Here is a 22,127-nt window from a genome sequence, read left to right on the forward strand (position 1 = left end):
AAGACTGCAACATAAAACAAGAATGTGTTTTTACCTCCATAGTAATCAGAATACAGTCTCCACTGCACCCCCCCGTCAGGCTGGCCCGCGTTGAAGTAGGGAAGTCAAATTTGGATCCATCAGACCACAACCACGTACCCTCCTGGAGGAGACAGACTGTTAAAGTCAAAGTGAAATCTAGAGTTCTTGTTGTTGTATACTCATTTAGACCAGAAGAGGGTCCTCCTTGTTCTCTACTACAACCTGAGAGGAGCATTCTCATCTAGAGCTCCGTATGAAATCGTATACTTATTGCAGTTGTATCATACAAATAGTTAAAAAATCATACATTGTGATTTCTGGATGTTTTTTTTAGATTATGTCTCTCACAGTGGACATGCACTACGAGGACAATTTCAGACCCTCCATGATTTCTAGTGGGAGAACTTGCAAAATAGCAGCGTGTTAAATACTTATTTACTCACTGTATGTACGAATGCTTAATGAGAACAGGCTGAGAGACCAGTGACATCACTTCCTGTGTGATGATGACAAGTCTCACCTTCACTGCGTCAAAGCCTCCGATCCAGGTATATTGTTTGTAGTGGACACTTGGTTAATGTAGTCTCTGATAAATTTTATGTTCCTCGCTGAATGGATGGAAGCCAGATTCCCTCCAGCGGTCTGGCAGAAGGTCTAATGGAGACAACATCATCGTTTACACATTATTAACAGATCTTAGAGCAGTTAACAGTCAAAGGGGACATTTTATTACTTTTAATCAGTGGTATCAGTGGGGAGAAGTATCCAGATCCTGTACTGCAGTAAAACTATTAACAACACGTAAGTAGTTAATTTATAGTACACCGAGTAGTATGAAGCACATGAGTTAAAATATAGTCTGTACCTCTGCATATCGATCCAGGTCTTTGGCTGGATGTTGAAACTGAAACACAGCGAGAGCCAACTGAGTCCAATCAGGAGACAGGGGGGGCACCCTGTATGAACAAACACCCAGAACCATCAGACTAGTCTATATGGACAACTGTTCTTTATGGGTTTGTTTCCTCTGCAGCGCTATAGATAGAGCTGGCAATGCAAGACTTCTTAGAGTAACCCAACGAGTTCAAGGTACTGTTCTGACCTGGGGGGGACGTTGGATTGGATCACTGTGATCACCAACCCCCCCCCTCCCCTCCGGGGTCATGCCCAAATCTACCAAGAGGACACTGTTGGGAATATTTATAGTACTGTAGAGAACAGTCCATCTTAACAGAATGGCTGTTCCTGGGACAATAACAATAACACAGAGCACATAGTGATACATGCCAAACACACAAAACATACACAACACCACACAGCCCTGTCATTTAGGGGGGGGAGGCAGGTAGACTGATTTGAAGTAGTTTGCATGGACATGATACTGTCCATATGTCTCGGTCTCATCTCATTGGCGTTCTTGAGTTCTTTTGACAGCTGAGTCAGAGGCTCTGATTGGTTGTAGGCCAACTGAGTGCGGAAGCATTTTTGGTTAAGACACGCCCCATAATCACAGCCCAGTAGAGCAGTATAAGTCTCATACTCTATCTACGTCATCGGGAAGGGAGGTGTTGTCCTCGGCATTGATGGGTGGAGGGCCAGGAGGCTGGGACCAGTCTGAACACCAACCAGGAAGCGCAGAAGTTTAAACCGTGGGAGCCTCCCACCCTAGGATCAACCAATCACAATAGCTTGCACGTTTCCATATATTGAGCTGTGACTTTTGAATTGCATTCTTTTGGGGGGGGGGGGACAGAGCAACCCACTGACCGTGGCTTCTCAAACCGGAAGAATCCTTGGATACAAGTTTCTATTATTATCATTACAGCTTTAATAAACCACCTTAAATGAGACAAGTTGTTTATCTTCTGTCCTAACTGACTAACTGGACCGTGTCGTCAACCCCCCCCTCCCCCCAAAAAAGAGAATTAATGTCTGAAATGAATTTCCTCTGTATTGCTAAAATGTTGAATCATGCTTCACTTGGCTGACGATGAGAACCAGTGGTAAAACAGGTTCAGTCAGATTGTCTTTGCCTCCAAGTCCATTGTTAGAAAGGACACACCAGTCCCTACATTTCAATGTTAAAGTCATGTGTGAAGAGGTGAAAATGTGGATGATATAAAAAAAAGTTAAGAGAACTTTGCTTCTGTCAGCTGGGTCCATTTCATCCAATACACACTAATGTAAAAATGTCAGAAGGACATTTCCTCTTAGTCTCAAACAAAGCTAATATTTTAAAAAGTTTTAATGAGATTTGAAAGATAAATAATACCTGAATGTATAAAGGATGTGTAACATTTTAAAGTTTGAATGGAGTTTCTTGATAAATGTAGGAATGAGAAGATAGCAGTTGAAAATGTATGTATTTGTATACAATTTTAACACTTTCTATTCACGTGAATGTGGAAAACCTTCCTGAAATCGCTGCATGTTTCGGAATTTTGAGAGTTTGAATATTCTGCATAGAAGCATAAAAGTCCTGATTGAGCTGAACATGTGGATGTTTGAATGAAGTTGGTTTTGAAAAACATGAAAGGAGTTAAAGGTTTGAAAAAAGGAGTCCGTAATATAATTATAGTGAATTTATAGAATGTATGCCTCCATATACTTTTTAGAATTAATAGTTAGTCTTAGAAATGTCTGTAAACTAACAGTATGTCTGCATAATGTCTAAAGAATGGGATTCACAGTTGTTTTTCTGTTTATTTCCATTTCAGTTGCATTATGGGACATTTAGCTGCTGCCAAAACGTTTAGGTGATATAGATTGGAGGTGAAAGCAACAATTTTGTATCTGTCTGCATTTACCATTAGGTAATTGTGTGAGACAATTAACATGTTTTTTTGGATGTATAGTAGTTTAAATTGTTGTTTGTCTTGGTCAGGTGTTACATATGTGAAATGTTAATTGGAGGACACAGGGATCTAGTTACAAAACTATTGTAAATTATTAACCAGCACTTGGATTAGTGAGCATCAAAAGCATCAGAAATGAGTCAAAAATATTCCCAGCATCAAAAAACACCATGCTTCAAAAAGGCTGGAAGAGTTAAATAACAGAAAATATTCTGTATTTCATTAAAGTGTTGAAACAAGCGTTGTTTATTTAATTAAGAAAACATTTCTTGTCAGAAGTTTACTAACTTACTTAAATTTTAAATAACTAAATTAAATATTCTGTTTTTTAACTGTAGCTACACGCCCCATTTCCATTTTAATTCCAAGGTAAAGTACTGCGTTGCCAGATCTTTGTTATGTTCCAGATTTATTTCTTCAGAGTGAACTTACGTATGCAGCCAGCAGTCCGCTGGACAGACAGAGACACACAGAGATCAGAAAGACTGATGTCATCTGTGGAAAGACGGTAAAGACAGTCAGCAAACTGCATGCTGGGAGATAATGTCAGACAGTGATAATTAATGAGCCATTTAGCACATTAATGTATTCTGCTAGTTATAAGTGTAAATATATAATATAGATTTGGTTTCTATTTGATGGATTATCTAATAATGTGTAAAACAAAAAGTACTCCAATACCCCAAGTTTTCTTAAAAGAGAAAATGTCCTCTCAATTAATAATAATAATGTATAATTTATAATACAGGATTAATTATTATAAATAATGTACATGAAATTAAAAGACAGTTACCTTAGCTGAGTGGTGATGGCTGAAACGAGGAGAAGAACCAGCTGATGACTGACACTGAAAGAAGAATCTTTAATAGTTTATTATAGCGCCGTGGCATCTGAAGTACGTAACATATGAATTGCTGATTGAAAAGATATTATGTAGAAATGAACAAGGAAACACTTCTTCAGTAAGAGGTACTGCAACCAACATACTTTTACTTTTCTTCCTTTTCATGTCACTTTATACTTGTTCTCCGCATCTCATCATATGACACTTAGTTACTTTTTACGTTAAAAAATGAGTATGTAGTAGTATGAATAATACACTAATCTACCCAGTCAGTGTTGGATCTGAACCAGTTGAACAGTACGTCCCCTAGGAGGACACGGACGATGCCATGTGCTCAGGGACAAAGAGAACGAGGCCTCCATGCACCTCTGCAGCCTCAGGTCACACTTCAGAGGTATAGAACTACAGAGTGTGTAGTTCCCACCTGCAAGACGATGATTTCTCTGGTTGCCGTGAGCAACTCCAGCTCATGCCAACAACAGAGCCAGCTTTCTTTACCAGCTTGTTCAGTCGCGCCAGTGTCTCCCCCTTAATGCTGCCCCCCCTTAATGCTGCCCCCCCCTTAATGCTGCCCTACCTTAATGCTGCCTCCCCAGCACACCACAGCATTGAACAGTGGCAATGACTGACTGGTAGAACATCCTGAGGAGCTTACTGCAGACGCTGAATGACCGCAGCCTCCTCAGGAAGTAGAGCCCACTCTGCCTTTACGATACATCGCATCTGTATTGGCTGACCTGTCCAGTTTGTTGGCTACGTGTACCCCCCCAGGTACTTATATCTGCTGACCACCTCCACAGTGACCCCTTCAATGGAGACTGGTGTCATGTGTGGTTTAGATCTCCTGAAATCCACCAGCAGCTCCTTGGTCTTTGCGGTGTTGTGCTGCAGATGGTTGAGCCTGCACCATCGCATCTTTGCATATCTGCAACAAAGTCTCTCCTGATTGAAATATCAGTTACCACCACTGCATCAAAATGTTTCTACACTGAATGTTATTTTGACCTTGTGTCCTTATTGCTGTGAAAGTTCTGGATCACAAGACTTGTTGAAGGTTTTGAGTGTCTGTTGTGGGACTACTGTGTAACCTTTGTTCACTATGACTATATTAGTCATTGAGGTGGTTTTGGCAAAGAAAAAAGAAAACTGGTTCCACTTCATGGTTTCCCATGTCTGTGGAATGAGGTGTGAAGGCTAAGTAACAATGGTAAACAGAGAGCTCAACCCACAGGGAGATTAGAGGAGCTGCAGTACAACACAAATATGGTGTTTTTTGAAAATGAAAGCATGTAAACTTGTTCTGGTACAACATCTAAATAAAATTATGAACCTTAAAATGAGCAGAATATGGCGCTTTAAGCCATATTAGATAGAAGGGCAGTACCTCTGCATCAGGTCAACTCTGTCTGGAGGTTGAAGCTATAGAGCAGTCCAACCAGTAGGACGGGAAACCGCACCATGCATGAACAAACAAACAAAAACAATCCCCCCCCACCCATACACACACGCACCCACAAAAGAGAGCATTGTGCATTACATTTGTGCTCTAAGTCGGGATTTCCAAGGTCAAAGTCGGAGGACTTGGGAAGTCGGACAACCTCAGAGTACACCCAAAAGTAGTCCTAGTAGTTTTGTTGTTTCTGAAGTTGAGATACACTGACATGTGGTGTAGTCACGTTTTTGTAATGAGTAAGGAGCTTAGCCCCGCCCACGGCAATTGTGATTGGTTTAAAGAATTGCTGATAAACCAGAGCACGTTGTTCTCCCATCCAGAAATGATGTTTGGACTAGTCAGAGGTTTTATCAATGCACATTTAAGACTCATTATTATATATCTAAATGAAAAGCTGAGACTTATCAGTTGCAGTTTTGGTGAACAATGAACAGTAAACTAAACATGAGTAATTAGCATCATTATACGAGCATTTGTATCGTTATGTGCAAGAACATCTGCTGACTTTTATACCTCGGGCTATTAGACAGCACAACAAGCAGTTTAAACGTACATTTTTATAAGTTTTTATTCCATTTTTAATTGTATTTATGTATAGTATTTGTGGTATAGTATTTATTCTCTAGTTTTTATGGGTATGATGGCGGGTGTGAGCACTGTAATTTCCATTTTTATGGATAAAATAAACTTGACTTGACCAGGGCCGACATCTACTCACAAATGAAGATTTTAAACTGTCAAACTGTTCATTATGACATGATATTTTTGTTATTACTGTAGAAACAAAATTGTCAGTGTTTTATTTTAATTTTTCAGTTTTTAATTACTGCCCCAAGGTGATGAGCTGCCAGAACGTTTTCTGTTATTTTAGTTAATAATTTATTGAGAGTGTACTTACGTTTGCAGCCAGCAGTCTCCTGGACAGACAGAGACACACAGAAATCAGAAAGACTGATGTCTTGACTGATGATGATGAAGAATTACAATAATCCAGCCGAGCAGTGATAAAAACATGGATGACATTTTCAAGATATTTAGAAGGAAGCTAGGCCTTTATTTTAGCTAGAAGTCTTAACTGGAAGAAACTGGTCTTGACAACGGCACTGATTTGTTTACTAAAAGTAAATGAGGTGTCAAAAATAACTCCAAGATGTTAGGTAGTCTGTCTTGTGTCCCCTTGTGAGTGTCGGTATGTTCTGCTTCCTGTTTTATGTTGATAGTCTGGTTTCCTGTTCTGTCTCGTCTTGCCAAGCTTTACTTTTGTCTGTCTGATTGTCCCCCCCCCCCGACCTAATGTGTTTCACCTGACGTCTTACCTGTTCCTTGTTACCTCGTTACTTCTTCTATTTAACCCCCGTGTTCCCTTTACCTCCTGTCAGGTGGTTTGGTCAGTCTGGTGTCTTTGGTACCGTCCACGCCGCCTCCTGACTTGTGTTCATCAACTATTCCTGTTACTCGTGAGTGTTCTGCTCCTTGTCTAGTCTTTTGCCCTGCACCCATTTTGTTGGGATTTGGCATTTTGTTCCAGTCCCTGTGTTTTTTACTTGGAAGTTTTGTTAAATACATCTTTGTGTGCCTGCTCCCGCCTGCCTCCCTCACTCCTGCCCGAGTTGTAACAGAAACACTATTGACTTCAACTGTTGTGCAGATACCCAAATCTATCTTTCTATCAGGTAAGAAGAAACCAATTAGGGACGTAAAAACCTTGGTGAACTCCAACTTCAGTTGTTGTACCTGGCCCCAGACTCCTTTACAGCCCATCATGTAAGGGTTAATGTCCAACAAGGTGTCTGGGGATGTTGGGGGTGTGCGTTTGTGTGTCTGGGTTTTAGTTTTGTATCGTTAATTTAGAGTTTGTCTATCCACATTATACAGTACATATACAGTATGTGTAGATATATATTACCTCACTGAGATTAGCTCTCTTCTTCACAACCCCCCCAAATAATTTGTCCTTTCTAGAAAACAACAGGACCAGACACTGTTTAAGACTACATGTCTTTTATTTTTGAATGCTTAGTTGATTACATAGTAAAGGAAATCAGATTAATAAAGAACCCAACACATCAGTTTTAAGAATTAAAAGAAACCAGTTCATTAAACCAGTGTACTATATGAATTATTAATAGTTATTATGAAGTGTTATTACAGATGCATTCTCCTCCTGGATCACAGAAAGCTCTGATAAAATATACACTTTTAATTTCTATCTGGACATTTTGTATAAAAAGATCATCACCACCCATATCTGGTAGGTTTACCTTTGGATGGAGGGTTAGATGAATCAATGCTAGAGATTAGAGATGAATCAATGCTAGAGATTAGAGATGAATCAATGATAGAGATTAGAGATTAATCAATGATAGAGATTAGAGATGAATCAATGATAGAGATTAGAGATGAATCAATGATAGAGATTAGAGATGTAGAGGCTTCATGATGGAGCGTTAGGGTCACACAGAGACTGGATAATATTAATGGACAGAGCAGGTGTGATGTCACCCATTGGTTTGTGGGGATTTGCTATGAGTCGGCGAGATTGCCGTTACGGGCTCAGCCATCCTGGTTGATGATGTCATGATTTTAGACGAGAGGGAGGAGAGAGGGAGGAGAGAGGGAGGAGAAAAGGAGGAGTGAAGGAGGAGAGAGGGAGGAGTCAACAAGACCATAATTCATAAGATGATCATTCTGTGTTGCAGAAGACTTAAAACTAGCGATTGAGACCATAACAAGACCCTGCTCTGTCATTAATATTAATATTATATTATTATTAATATTAATAGTAATATTATATTACTATTAATATTAACAGTCTAGGGTTCCACGCTGTCCTTGGAGCACATGAAAGACACTGAGGCGCCACAAGCCCCGTCGTACCATCCGCTTACTGTAGAGAGAGAGAGAGAGAGAGAGAGAGAGAGAGAGAGAGAGAGAGAGAGAGAGAGAGAGAGAGAGAGAGAGAGAGAGAGAGAGAGAGAGAGGGAGAGAGAGAGAGAGAGAGAGAGAGAGAGAGAGAGAGAGAGAGAGAGAGAGAGAGAGAGAGAGAGAGACAGAGAGTGAGACAGAGAGAGAGAGAGAGAGAGAGAGAGTTCACAACCAATGACTCACATTCAATGTCTAACTTTTATATTAAAGACTGCAACATAAAACAAGAATGTGTTTTTACCTCCATAGTAAATCAGCAGACAGTTCTCCCATGCACCCCCGTTAGGGTCCCCCGCGTTGAAGTAGGTGAAGTCGAATTTGGATCCATCAGACCACAACCACGTACCCTCCTGGAGGAGACAGACTGGTTAAAGTCAAAGTGAAATCTAGAGTTCTTGTTGTTGTAATACTCACTCAGACCAGAAGAGGGTCCTCCTTGTTCTCTACTACAACCTGAGAGGAGCATTCTCATCTAGAGCTCCGTATGATATCGGATGGAAACTTATGCACAACAATTAGTAAGAAATCCTCAACCCGCCGGTCACATGACAGTTAGGTTAGCTGTCTTCTCCTTAACTTCTCCAGGACATGAACACCTGTTTCCTGGTGAAAGTCTTGTGTTTTAGGATCCAACCCCCCCCCCCCCCATAGCAGCAGTAAATGTGCTGTTGACAGTAATAAATACGTGGAATACAAACAGATTACAGAGTTTTAATTGTCACAGCTACAGTTTATGTACGAATGCTTAATGAGAACAGGCTGAGAGACCAGTGACATCACTTCCTGTGTGATGATGAAAGTCTCACCCTCACTGCGTCAAAGCCTCCGATCCAGGAATGGCTGTTTGTAATGGACACTTGGTTAATGTAGTCCCTGATAAATTTATGTTCCTCAGCTGAGTGGATGGAAGCCAGATTCCCTCCAGCGGTCTGGCAGAAGGTCTAATGGAGACAACATCATCAGGTTACAACATTATTAACAGATCTTAGAGCAGTTATACAGTCAGAGGGGACATTTTAATACTTTTAATCAGTGGTATCAGTGGTGGAAGAAGTATTAAGATCCTGTACTGCAGTAAAACTATTAATACAACACAGTAAAGTAAGTACATTTGTAGTACACTGAGTAGTATGAAGCATACATGAGTTAAAATAGAAGTGCTGTACCTCTGCGTCGATCCAGGTCTTTGGCTGGATGTTGTAACTGAAACAGCGAGAGCCAAACTGAGTCCAATCAGGAGGACAGGGGGGGGCACCCTGTATGAACAAACACACCAGAACCAATCAGACTAGTTCCTCTGCAGAACTGTGGAGATAGAGCTGAAAATGACTGATTAGACTGATTTTAAATAGTTTGCATGGACATGGTACTGTCCAGATGTCTCGGTCTCATCTCGTTGGTGTTCTTGAGTTCTTTTGACAGCTGAGTTCAGAGGCTCTGATTGGTTGTAGGCCAACTGAGTGTGGAAGCATTTTTGGTTAAGACACGCCCCATAATCACAGCCCAGTAGAGCAGTATCAGACTCACATTCTATCTACGTCATTGGGAAGGGAGGTGTTGTCCTCGGCATTGATGGGTGGAGGGCCAGGAGGCTGGGACCAGTCTGAACACCAACCAGGAAGCGCCGAAGTTTAAACCGTGGGAGCCTCCCACTTTAGGATTAAGCAATCACAATAGCTAAGACATTATCATATATTGAGCTGTGACTTTTGAACTGCATTCCCTTTTACGGGGGGGACAGAGTAACAGCAACCCGCTGACCGTGGCTTCTCAAACCGGAAGAATCCTTGGATACAAGTTTCTATTGTTGTTATTGCAGCTTTAAAAAAACACCTTAAATGAGACAAGTTGTTTGTCTTTACTGACTAACTGGACTGCGTTACGCCCCCCCCCAATGAAGAAAATTAAAGAAATGACTTTCCTCTGAATTGCTAAAATCCTGAATACGGGCCTGCCTGCGCGTCTAAAAGTGATGCTAGGTAAGGTGTGTTGGCTCCTTTAGCGTCTAACCCAACGGTGTTTCACGTTGTGGAGCTCTGGGTCGGGACGTTTAACTGAAACGGGACACAAGAACGGGACAGTTGGGTTTCATAGATTAAGGGTTGGGTAACAAAATGGAAGTATGAGTGACATCTCTCAGTCAGAATTCATCAAGCATCATCATGAAAGAGAATCCTGAATCATGCTTCACTTGGCTGACGATGAGAGGAACTAAAGGAACCGGTTGGTAAAACAGGTTCACTCAGATTCTCTTTGGAGTCACTTGGTTTTATGAAGAAAAGCTCACTGTGCATGATGGGAAAGTCCCTAAGTCCATTGTTAGAAAAGACACACCAGCCCCTATTTTAATGTTAAAGTTATGTACAAAGAGATAAAACTGTGGATGATATAGAAAGTTAAGAGAACTTTGATTCTGTCAGCTGGGTCCATTTCATCCAATACACACTAATGTAAAAATGTCAGAAGGACACTTCCTCTTAGTCTCAAAGAAAGCTTAATATTTTTAACAGTTTTAATGGGATTTGAAAGATGAATAATACCCTGAATGTCTAAAAGATGTGGAACATTTTAAAGTTTGAATGGAGTTTCTTGGTGAATGTAGGAATGAGAAGTTAGCAGTTGAAAATTAATGTATTTTTTAAAAAATTGTAACACTTTTTTTTCACTAGAATGGGGAAAACGTTCCTGAAATTGTTAAACATTTTGGTAATCATAAGAGTTATGAATATTCTGTATAGAAGCGGTAGCTCAGTCCGTAGGGAGTTATGTTGGGAATCGGAGGGTTGCTGGTTTAAGTCCCCATACGGATCAAAGTATGGTGGTGGAGTGGTGCCAGGTACTGAACATGTGTGTAATTCACAGACGGGCATATTGTTATTACACCTGTGTGTAACAACAGAGTGTAAACTGTAATTTCCCCTTGTGGGATTAGTAAAGTATACGTTACATTAAATGTCCTAATTAGCTGAACATGTGGATGCTTGAATAAAGTTTGTGTTGAAAACTGTGAAAGGAGTAAAGGTTTGAAAAAAGTGGAATGTAATATTCATAGTGAACTTACAGAAGTTATTTGCCTCCAGCAGTCTAAATAACTTTTTAGAATAATAGTTAGTCTTAGAAATGTCTGTAAACTAACAGTATGTCTGTCTATAGAATGGGATTCACAGTTCTGTTTATTTACATTTCAGGTTCATTATGGGACAATTATATGTGCTGACAAAACATTTTAATATAAATGGACTGTTCTAACATAGCGCTTTTCTAGTCTTAACAACAACTCAAAGCGCTGTGAGATAGTACAGGAACCAAGGACACGTTGTCATGGGACTGCAGGACCAGGGATTGAACCACCATTAGGTAATTGGTGTGAGACAATTAGCAAAGTGCATATTCTTTTGGATGTATAGTTCTTTAAATTGTTGTTTGTCTTGATCAGGTGTTACATATGTGAAATGTTAATTGGAGGATCTCATTAATGCTAGCTAACAAAGGGATCTAGTTACAAAATTCTAAATTATTAACCAGCACTTGGATTAGTGATCATCAAAAGCATCAGAAATGAGTCAAAAATATTCCTAGAATATAAAAACACCATGCATCAAGAAAGGTCAAAGGGATGAATACAATTTAATTAATTTAGAACAGATTTCTTCTCAGAAGTTTCCTAACTGAGCAGCTTTGTATGAGTTAAATGACAGAAAATATTCTGTATATTTACTGTTGCTACACGCCCCATTTCCATTTTAATTCCAAGATAAAGTACTGCGTTGCCAGATCTTTGTTATTTTACAGATTTATTTCTTAAGAGTGAACTTACATATGCAGCCAGCAGTCCGCTGGACAGACAGAGACACACAGAGATCAGAAAGACTGATGTCATCTGTGGAAAGACGGTAAAGACAGTCAGCAAACTGCATGCTGGGAGATAATGTCAGACAATGATCATTAATGAGCCATTCGGCACATTAAAGTATTCTGCTAGTTATAAGTGTAAATATATATTGTAGATATGGTTTCTATTTGATAGATTATCTTATAATGTGTAAAACAAAAAGTCTAATTATGAAAAACTCCAAGTTTTCTTAAAATATAAGATGTCCTGTGGATTAATACAGGATTAGTTATTGGAAATAGATGAAATTGTGATAATTACCTTAGCTGAGTGGTGACGGCTGAAACCGAGGAGAAGAACCAGCTGATGACTGACACTGAAAGAAGAATCTTTATATAGTTTATCATAACGTCGGGGCATCTGAAATATGTAAACCTGTTTGAATCCCTAATTATTGTGTTTTTCATTAAAAAGGAACGAGGAAACACTTCTTCCAGTAAGAGGTACTGCAACCAACATACTTGTACTTTACTTCCTTTTCATGGCACTTTATGCTTGTACTCCACCTCTCATCATATGACACTTAGTTACTTTTTACGTTAAAAAATGAGTATGTAGTAGAATGAACAATACACTAATCTACCCAGTCAGTGTTGGATCCGAACCAGTTAACCAGTACGTCCCCTAGGAGGACACAGGACGATGCCATGTGCTCAGGGACAAAGAGAACGAGGCCTCCATGCAAACTCTGCAGCCTCAAGGTCACACTTCAGAGGTATAAAAACTACAGAGTGTGTAGTTCCCACCTACAAGATGATGATTTCTCTGGTTGCCGTGAGCAACTCCAGCTCAATGCCAACAACAGAGCCAGCTTTCTTTACCAGCTTGTTCAGTCGCCCAGTGTCTCCCCCTTAATGCTGCCTCCCCCCTTCATGCTGCCCCCCCCTTAATGCTGCCCCCCCCCTTAATGCTGCCTCCCCAGCACACACAGCATTGAACAGTGGCAATGACTGACTGGTAGAACATCCTGAGGATCTTACTGCAGACGCTGAATGACCGCAGCCTCCTCAGGAAGTAGAGCCCACTCTGGCCTTTACGATACATCGCATCTGTGTTGGCTGACCTGTCCAGTTTGTTGGCTACGTGTACCCCCCCCAGGTACTTATATCTGCTGACCACCTCCCCATTGACCCCTTCAATGGAGACTGGTGTTATGTGTGGTTTAGATCTCCTGAAATCCACCACCACCTCCTTGGTCTTTGCGGTGTTGTGCTGCAGATGGTTGAGCCTGCACCATCGCATCTTTGCATATCTGCAACAAAGTCTCTCCTGATAATATCAGTAACCACCACTGCATCAAAATGTGTCTACACTGAACGTGATTTTGGACCTTGTGTCCTTATTGCTGTGAAAGTTCTGGATCACAAGACTTGTTGAATGTGTTGTATATGGTATTGTATATTCCATAACCTTACCCCCCCTCCAACCCACCGCGGGGACCAGTGTTGGTAGAGATTATAACAAAGGGAGCACGGGCCAAACGTGGCCCGCTTGCCCCAAAATGGGTGCCCTTGGTTTTGAGTGTCTGTTGTGGGATTACTGTGTCACATCCCTTTGTTCAGTGACTATATTAGTCATTGTGATGATTTTGGCAAAAAAACAAGGAAACTGAACTCACTTCATGGTTTTCCCCATGTCTGTGGAATGAGGTGTGAAGGCTTGGTAACAATGGTAAACGGAGAGCTCAACACACAGGGTGAAAAGAGGAGCTGCAGCAATCAGGTCAACTCTGTCTGGAGGTTGAAACTATAGGAGCAGTCGGACCAGTAGGGCAGGAACCAAAAACAATCAAACCCCCCCCACACCCGCACACACACACACACACACACACACGCACAAAAGAGAGCATTGTGCATTACACAAAGTCGGAAACTTGGCAAGTCGGACAACCTCAAAGTACACCTAAAAGTAGTTATTGGGTTGTAGAGTCACTGACCCGTGGTGTAATCACATTTTTGTAATGAGTAATTTACCATTTTAAAATAATTTTGAACTTCCCAGCCTCATACTGGTCCCTCCCTCACTAACAGCCAATTACATTAACATTCGGGGAGACTGGGCTGGTTTTCTCCTGTTTAGTGTTAATCACCATCTAGTCTATTAACAACGTTTCATTACTGTTATTGGATGGGTGCCGCCTGAAATTCCTCCTGATGTCCCCTCTTTTCAGCCAGATGTTTGTTTTGTTTTGTGTTGAGGCTCTAACCTGCGGCTGATTTCTGAGGACTATGGTTGCCTGGTCCTCAGACCTCTGCAGGGTAAATCCAGACAGCTAGCTAGACTATCTGTCCAATCTGAGGACTATGGTTGCCTGGTCCTCAGATCTCTGCAGGGTAAATCCAGACAGCTAGCTAGACTATCTGTCCAATCTGAGGACTATGGTTGCCTGGTCCTCAGGTCTCTGCAGGGTAAATCCAGACAGCTAGCTAGACTATCTGTCCAATCTGAGGACTATGGTTACCTGGTCCTCAGATCTCTGCAGGGTAAATCCAGACAGCTAGCTAGACTATCTGTCCAATCTGAGGACTATGGTTACCTGGTCCTCAGGTCTCTGCAGGGTAAATCCAGACAGCTAGCTAGACTATCTGTCCAATCTGAGGACTATGGTTACCTGGTCCTCAGATCTCTGCAGGGTAAATCCAGACAGCTAGCTAGACTATCTGTCCAATCTGAGTCTCTGTTGACGACTAAAACTACTTCTGAATGTGCACATGTTCCACCAAAACAACTTCCTTCCTGAGACTATTTAGCAGCGGCACCGTGGCTCCGTCCGGAGCTTAGCCCCGCCCACAATGATTCTGATTGGTTTAAAGACATTCCGATAAACCAGAGCAGGTTTCCTCCCATCCAGGAAGGATGTGTGGACAAGTCAGAGGTTTTATCAATAAACATTTAACCCTTGTTTTGTCTTCCCGTCGACCTGCAAATTTGTGGTTTTCTGGGTTGAAATTTCCACATTTTGTGTCCATATTTTTTCTACACTTTTCTCAACGTTTTTGTCACTTTTTTACTTATTTTTATTTATTATGTTTTTGTCAATTTTTAGTAAAATTTCTTTGTCACCTTTTCTGATTTTTTTCGGTCACTTTTTTAGCGTTAAAAAAATATTTTTTTGTGGATTTTTTCTAACATTTGTCACTTTTTTCAACGTTCTTTTCTGATATAGAAAGTTTTTGTAAACCAGTCACATTTGACCCGAGGACAACACGAGGGTTAAGACTTACTATTATATATCAAAAATGAAAAGCTGAGACTTATCAGTTGCAGTTTTGGTGAACAATGAACAGTAAACTAAACATGAGTAATTAGCATCATTATACGAGCATTTGTATCGTTATGTGCAAGAACATCTGCTGACTTTTATACCTCGGGCTATTAGACAGCACAACAAGCAGTTTAAACGTACATTTTTATAAGTTTTTATTCCATTTTTAATTGTATTTATGTATAGTATTTGTGGTATAGTATTTATTCTCTAGTTTTTATGGGTATGATGGCGGGTGTGAGCACTGTAATTTCCATTTTTATGGATAAATAAACTTGACTTGACCAGGGCCGACATCTACTCACAAATGAAGATTTTAAACTGTCAAACTGTTCATTATGACATGATATTTTTGTTATTACTGTAGAAACAAAATTGTCAGTGTTTTATTTTAATTTTTCAGTTTTTAATTACTGCCCCAAGTGATGAGCTGCCAGAACGTTTTCTGTTATTTTAGTTAATAATTTATTGAGAGTGTACTTACGTTTGCAGCCAGCAGTCTCCTGGACAGACAGAGACACAGAAATCAGAAAGACTGATGTCTTGACTGATGATGATGAAGAATTACAATAATCCAGCCGAGCAGTGATAAAAACATGGATGACATTTCAAGATATTTAGAAGGAAGCTAGGCCTTTATTTTAGCTAGAAGTCTTAACTGGAAGAAACTGGTCTTGACAACGGCACTGATTTGTTTACTAAAAGTAAATGAGGTGTCAAAAATAACTCCAAGATGTTAGGTAGTCTGTCTTGTGTCCCCTTGTGAGTGTCGGTATGTTCTGCTTCCTGTTTTATGTTGATAGTCTGGTTTCCTGTTCTGTCTCGTCTTGCCAAGCTTTACTTTTGTCTGTCTGATTGTCCCCCCCCCGACCTAATGTGTTTCACCTGACGTCTTACCTGTTCCTTGTTACCCTCGTTACTTCTTCTATTTAACCCCCGTGTTCCCTTTACCTCCTGTCAGGTGGTTTGGTCAGTCTGGTGTCTTTGGTACCGTCCACGCCGCCTCCTGACTTGTGTTCATCAACTATTCCTGTTACTCGTGAGTGTTCTGCTCCTGTCTAGTCTTTTGCCCTGCACCCATTTGTTGGGATTTGGCATTTTGTTCCAGTCCCTGTGTTTTTTACTTGGAAGTTTTGTTAAATACATCTTTGTGTGCCTGCTCCCGCCTGCCTCCTCACTCCTGCCCGAGTTGTAACAGAAACACTATTGACTTCAACTGTTGTGCAGATACCCAAATCTATCTTTCTATCAGGTAAGAAGAAACCAATTAGGGACGTAAAAACCTTGGTGAACTCCAACTTCAGTTGTTGTACCTGGCCCCAGACTCCTTTACAGCCCATCATGTAGGGTTAATGTCCAACAAGGTGTCTGGGATGTTGGGGGTGTGCGTTTGTGTGTCTGGGTTTTAGTTTTGTATCGTTAATTTAGAGTTGTCTATCCACATTATACAGTACATATACAGTATGTGTAGATATATATTACCTCACTGAGATTAGCTCTCTTCTTCACAACCCCCCCAAATAATTTGTCCTTTCTAGAAAACAACAGACCAGACACTGTTTAAGACTACATGTCTTTATTTTTGAATGCTTAGTTGATTACATAGTAAAGGAAATCAGATTAATAAGAACCCAACACATCAGTTTTAAGAATTAAAAGAACCAGTTCATTAACCAGTGTACTATATGAATTATTAATAGTTATTATGAAGTGTTATTACAGATGCATTCTCCTCCTGGATCACAGAAAGCTCTGATAAAATATACACTTTTAATTTCTATCTGGACATTTTGTATAAAAAGATCATCACCACCCATATCTGGTAGGTTACCTTTGGATGAGGTTAGATGAATCAATGCTAGAGATTAGAGATGAATCAATGCTAGAGATTAGAGATGAATCAATGAGAGAGATTAGAGATGAATCAATGATAGAGATTAGAGATGTAGAGCTTCATGATGGAGCGTTAGGTCACACAGAGACTGGATAATATTAAGGACAGAGCAGGTGTGATGTCACCCATTGGTTTGTGGGGATTTGCTATGAGTCGGCGAGATTGCCGTTACGGCTCAGCCATCCTGGTTGATGATGTCATGATTTAGACGAGAGGAGGAGAGAGGGAGGAGAGAGGAGAGAAAGGAGGAGTGAAGGAGGAGAGAGGGAGGAGTCACAAGACCATAATTCATAAGATGATCATTCTGTGTTGCAGAAGACTTAAAACTAGCGATTGAGACCATAACAAGACCCTGCTCTGTCATTATATTAATATTATATTATTATTATATAATTAGTAATATTATATTAACTATTAATATTAACAGTCTAGGGTCCACGCTGTTTGGAGCACATGAAAGACACTGAGGCGCCACAAGCCCCGTCGTACCTCCGCTTACTGTAGAGAGAGAGAGAGAGAGAGAGAGAGCGAGGAGAGAGAGAGAGAGAGAGAGAGAGAGAAGACAGAGAGGAGAGAGAGAGAGAGAGAGCCAGAGAGAGAGAGGGAGAGAGAGAGAGAGAGAGAGACAGAGAGAGAGAGAGAGAGAGCGAGAGAGAGAGAGGAGAGAGAGACAGAGAGTGAGACAGAGAGAGAGAGAGAGAGAGAGAGAGTTCACAACCAATGACTCACATTCAATGTCTAACTTTTATATTAAAGACTCAACATAAAAACAAGAATGTGTTTTTACCTCCATAGTAAATCAGCAGACAGTTCTCCCATGCACCCCCGTTAGGGTCCCGCGTTGAAGTAGGTGAAGTCGAATTTGGATCCATCAGACCACAACCACGTACCATCCTGGAGGAGACAGAACTGGTTAAAGTCAAAGTGAAATCTGAGTTCTTGTTGTTGTAATTCACTCAGACCAGACGAGGGTCCTCCTGTTCTCTACTACAACCTGAGAGGAGCATTCTCATCTAGAGCTCGTATGATATGGATGGAAACTTATGCACAACAATTAGTTAAGAAATCCTCAACCCGCGGTCACATGACAGTTAGGTTAGCTGTCTTCTCCTTAACTTCTCCAGGACATGAAACACCTGTTTCCTGTGAAAGTCTTGTTTTTAGGATCCAACCCCCCCCCCCCCCATAGCAGCCGTAAATGTGCTGTTGACAGTAATAATACGTGGAATACAAACGATTTACTAGTTTAATTGTAACAGCTACAGTTTATGTACGAATGCTTAATGAGAACAGGCTGAGAGACCAGTGACATCACTTCCTGTGTGATGATGAAAGTCTCACCTCACTGCGTCAAAGCCTCCGATCCAGGAATAGGCTGTTTGTAATGGACACTTGGTAAAATGTATTCCCTGATAATTTGTGTTCCTCAGCTGAGTGATGGAAGCCAGATTCCCTCCAGCGGTCTGGAGAAGGTCTAATGGAGACAAAACATCATAGTTACAACATTATTAACAGATCTTAGAGCAGTTATACAGTCAGAGGGGACATTTTAATACTTTATCAGTGGTATCAGTGGTGGAAGAAAGTATTAAGATCCTGTACTGCAGTAAAAACTATTAATACAACCAGTAAAGAGTAAGTACATTGTAGTACACTGAGTAGTATGAAGCATACATGAGTTAAAATAGAAGTGCTGACCTCTGCGTCGATCCAGGTCTTTGGCTGGATGTTGTAACTGAAACAGCGAGAGCCAAACTGAGTCCAATCAGGAGGACAGGGGGGGGCACCCTGTATGAACAAACACACCAGAACCAATCAGACTAGTTCCTCTGCAGAACTGTGGAGATAGAGCTGAAAATGACTGATTAGACTGATTTAAATAGTTTGCATGGACATGGTACTGTCCAGATGTCTCGGTCTCATCTCGTTGGTGTTCTTGAGTTCTTTTGACAGCTGAGTTCAGAGGCTCTGATTGGTTGTAGGCCAACTGAGTGTGGAAGCATTTTTGGTTAAGACACGCCCCATAATCACAGCCCAGTAGAGCAGTATCAGACTCACATTCTATCTACGTCATTGGGAAGGGAGGTGTTGTCCTCGGCATTGATGGGTGGAGGGCCAGGAGGCTGGGACCAGTCTGAACACCAACCAGGAAGCGCCGAAGTTTAAAACCGTGGGAGCCTCCCACTTTAGATTAAGCAATCACAATAGCTAAGACAATTCAATATAAATTGAGCTGTGACTTTTGAACTGCATTCCCTTTACGGGGGGGACAGAGTAACAGCAACCCGCTGACCGTGGCTTCTCAAAACCGGAAGAATCCTTGGATACAAGTTTTCTATTGTTGTTATTGCAGCTTTAAAAAAACACCTTAAATGAGACAAGTTGTTGTCTTTACTGACTAACTGGACTGCGTTACGCCCCCCCCCCAATGAAGAAAATTAAAGAAATGACTTTCCTCTGAATTGCTAAAATCCTGAATACGGGCCTGCCTGCGCGTCTAAAAGTGATGCTAGGTAAGGTGTGTTGGCTCCTTTAGCGTCTAACCAACGGTGTTTCACGTTGTGGAGCTCTGGGTCGGGACGTTTAACTGAACGGGGACACAAGAACGGGACAGTTGGGTTTCATAGATTAAGGGTTGGGTAACAAAATGGAAGTATGAGTGACATCTCTCAGTCAGAATTCATCAAGCATCATCATGAAAGAGAATCTGAATCATGCTTCACTTGGCTGACGATGAGAGGAACTAAAGGAACCGGTTGGTAAAACAGGTTCACTCAGATTCTCTTTGGAGTCACTTGGTTTATGAAGAAAAGCTCACTGTGCATGATGGGAAAGTCCCTAAGTCCATTGTTAGAAAAGACACACCAGCCCCTATTTTAATGTTAAAGTTATGTACAAAGAGATAAAACTGTGGATGATATAGAAAGTTAAGAGAACTTTGATTCTGTCAGCTGGGTCCATTTCATCCAATACACACTAATGTAAAAATGTCAGAAGGACACTTCCTCTTAGTCTCAAAGAAAGCTTAATATTTTTAACCAGTTTAAATGGGATTGAAAGATGAATAATACCCTGAAGTCTAAAAGATGTGGAACATTTAAAGTTTGAATGGAGTTTCTTGGTGAATGTAGGAATGATAAGTTAGCAGTGAAAATTAATGTATTTTTTAAAAAATTGTAACACTTTTTTTTCACTAGAATGGGGAAAACGTTCCTGAAATTGTTAAACATTTGGTAATCATAAGAGTTATGAATATCTGTATAGAAGCGGTAGCTCAGTCCGTAGGGAGTTATGTTGGATCGGAGGGTTGCTGGTTTAAGTCCCCATACGGATCAAAGTATGGTGGAGTGGTGCCAGGTACTGAACATGTGTGTAATTCACAGACGGGCATATTGTTATTACACCTGTGTGTAACAACAGAGTGTAAACTGTAATTTCCCCTTGTGGGATTAGTAAAGTATACGTTACATAAATGTCCTAATAGCTGAACATGTGGATGCTTGAATAAAGTTTGTGTTGAAAACTGTGAAAGGAGTAAAGGTTTGAAAAAAGTGGAAATGTAATATTCATAGTGAACTTACAGAAGTTATTTGCCTCCAGCAGTCTAAATAACTTTTTAGAATAATAGTTAGTCTTAGAATGTCTGTAAACTAACAGTATGTCTGTCTATAGAATGGATTCACAGTTCTGTTTATTACATTTCAGTTTCATTATGGGACAATTATATGTGCTGACAAAACATTTTAATATAAATGGACTGTTCTAACATAGCGCTTTTCTAGTCTTAACAACAACTCAAAGCGCTGTGAGATAGTACAGGAACCAAGGACACGTTGTCATGGGACTGCAGGACCAGGGATTGAACCACCATTAGGTAATTGGTGTGAGACAATTAGCAAAGTGCATATTCTTTTGGATGTATAGTTCTTTAAATTGTTGTTTGTCTTGATCAGGTGTTACATATGTGAAATGTTAATTGGAGGATCTCATTAATGCTAGCTAACAAAGGGATCTAGTTACAAAATTCTAAATTATTAACCAGCACTTGGATTAGTGATCATCAAAAGCATCAGAAATGAGTCAAAAATATTCCTAGAATATAAAAACACCATGCATCAAGAAAGGTCAAAGGGATGAATACAATTTGTTAAAGTGTCCAAAAAACCATTGTTTAATTAATTTAGAACAGATTTCTTCTCAGAAGTTTCCTAACTGAGCAGCTTTGTATGAGTTAAATGACAGAAAATATTCTGTATATTTACTGTTGCTACACGCCCCATTTCCATTTTAATTCCAAGATAAAGTACTGCGTTGCCAGATCTTTGTTATTTTACAGATTTATTTCTTAAGAGTGAACTTACATATGCAGCCAGCAGTCCGCTGGACAGACAGAGACACACAGAGATCAGAAAGACTGATGTCATCTGTGGAAAGACGGTAAAGACAGTCAGCAAACTGCATGCTGGGATATAATGTCAGACAATGATCATTAATGAGCCATTCGGCACATTAAAGTATTCTGCTAGTTATAAGTGTAAATATATTGTAGATATGGTTTCTATTTGATAGATTATCTATAATGTGTAAAACAAAAAGTCTAATTATGAAAAACTCCAAGTTTTCTTAAAATATAAGATGTCCTGTGGATTAATACAGGATTAGTTATTGGAAATAGATGAAATTGTGATAATTACCTTAGCTGAGTGGTGACGGCTGAACCGAGGAGAAGAACCAGCTGATGACTGACACTGAAAGAAGATCTTTATATAGTTTATCATAACGTCGGGGCATCTGAAATATGTAAACCTGTTTGAATCCCTAATTATTGTGTTTTTCATTAAAAAGGAACGAGGAAACACTTCTTCCAGTAAGAGGTACTGCAACCAACATACTTGTACTTTACTCCTTTTCATGGCACTTTATGCTTGTACTCCACCTCTCATCATATGACACTTAGTTACTTTTTACGTTAAAAAAT

General features: G+C 40.3%; 1 protein-coding gene and 1 long non-coding RNA gene across 3 annotated transcripts; both read right to left on the reverse strand.

Moving 5' to 3' along the window:
* Positions 1 to 102: 102 nt before the first annotated feature.
* Positions 103 to 912, reverse strand: LOC116678797 (uncharacterized). The gene is made up of 3 exons (XR_004329397.1): positions 887 to 912; positions 542 to 675; positions 103 to 142 (listed from the first exon to the last, which is right to left on the reverse strand). It is a non-coding gene; the product is annotated as an uncharacterized LOC116678797 (long non-coding RNA).
* Positions 913 to 7,142: 6,230 nt separating this feature from the next.
* LOC116678796 (galactose-specific lectin nattectin) lies at positions 7,143 to 21,602 on the reverse strand. 2 transcript variants are annotated; one of them, XM_032508513.1, is made up of 6 exons: positions 12,252 to 12,365; positions 11,916 to 11,978; positions 9,265 to 9,354; positions 8,905 to 9,039; positions 8,340 to 8,448; positions 7,143 to 8,060 (listed from the first exon to the last, which is right to left on the reverse strand). In XM_032508513.1, exons 1-6 carry the CDS (start codon positions 12,348 to 12,350, stop codon positions 7,987 to 7,989), a joined length of 570 nt encoding a protein of 189 aa, XP_032364404.1. In that variant the 5' UTR covers positions 12,351 to 12,365; the 3' UTR covers positions 7,143 to 7,986. The 2 variants fall into 2 exon arrangements, with proteins under 2 accessions (XP_032364404.1, XP_032364405.1); XM_032508514.1 differs by lacking the exons at positions 9,265 to 9,354; positions 11,916 to 11,978; positions 12,252 to 12,365 and adding exons at positions 18,848 to 18,937; positions 21,511 to 21,602.
* Positions 21,603 to 22,127: the final 525 nt, after the last annotated feature.

Source organism: Etheostoma spectabile, unplaced genomic scaffold, assembly GCF_008692095.1.
Source record: "Etheostoma spectabile isolate EspeVRDwgs_2016 unplaced genomic scaffold, UIUC_Espe_1.0 scaffold00008188, whole genome shotgun sequence".
Classification (NCBI taxonomy): domain Eukaryota; kingdom Metazoa; phylum Chordata; class Actinopteri; order Perciformes; family Percidae; genus Etheostoma; species Etheostoma spectabile.

Coding starts and splice junctions, on each gene's coding strand:
- LOC116678796 (XM_032508513.1), bottom strand. CDS start 12,350: ATGCCCCGACGTTATGATAAACTATATAAAGATTCTTCTTTCAGTGTC. Junction 11,979..12,251: donor GCCGTCACCACTCAGCTAAG/GTAATTATCACA, acceptor GTCTTTCCACAG/ATGACATCAGTCTTTCTGAT. Junction 8,061..8,339: donor TCTGCTGATTTACTATGGAG/GTAAAAACACAT, acceptor CTCTCTCTACAG/TAAGCGGATGGTACGACGGG.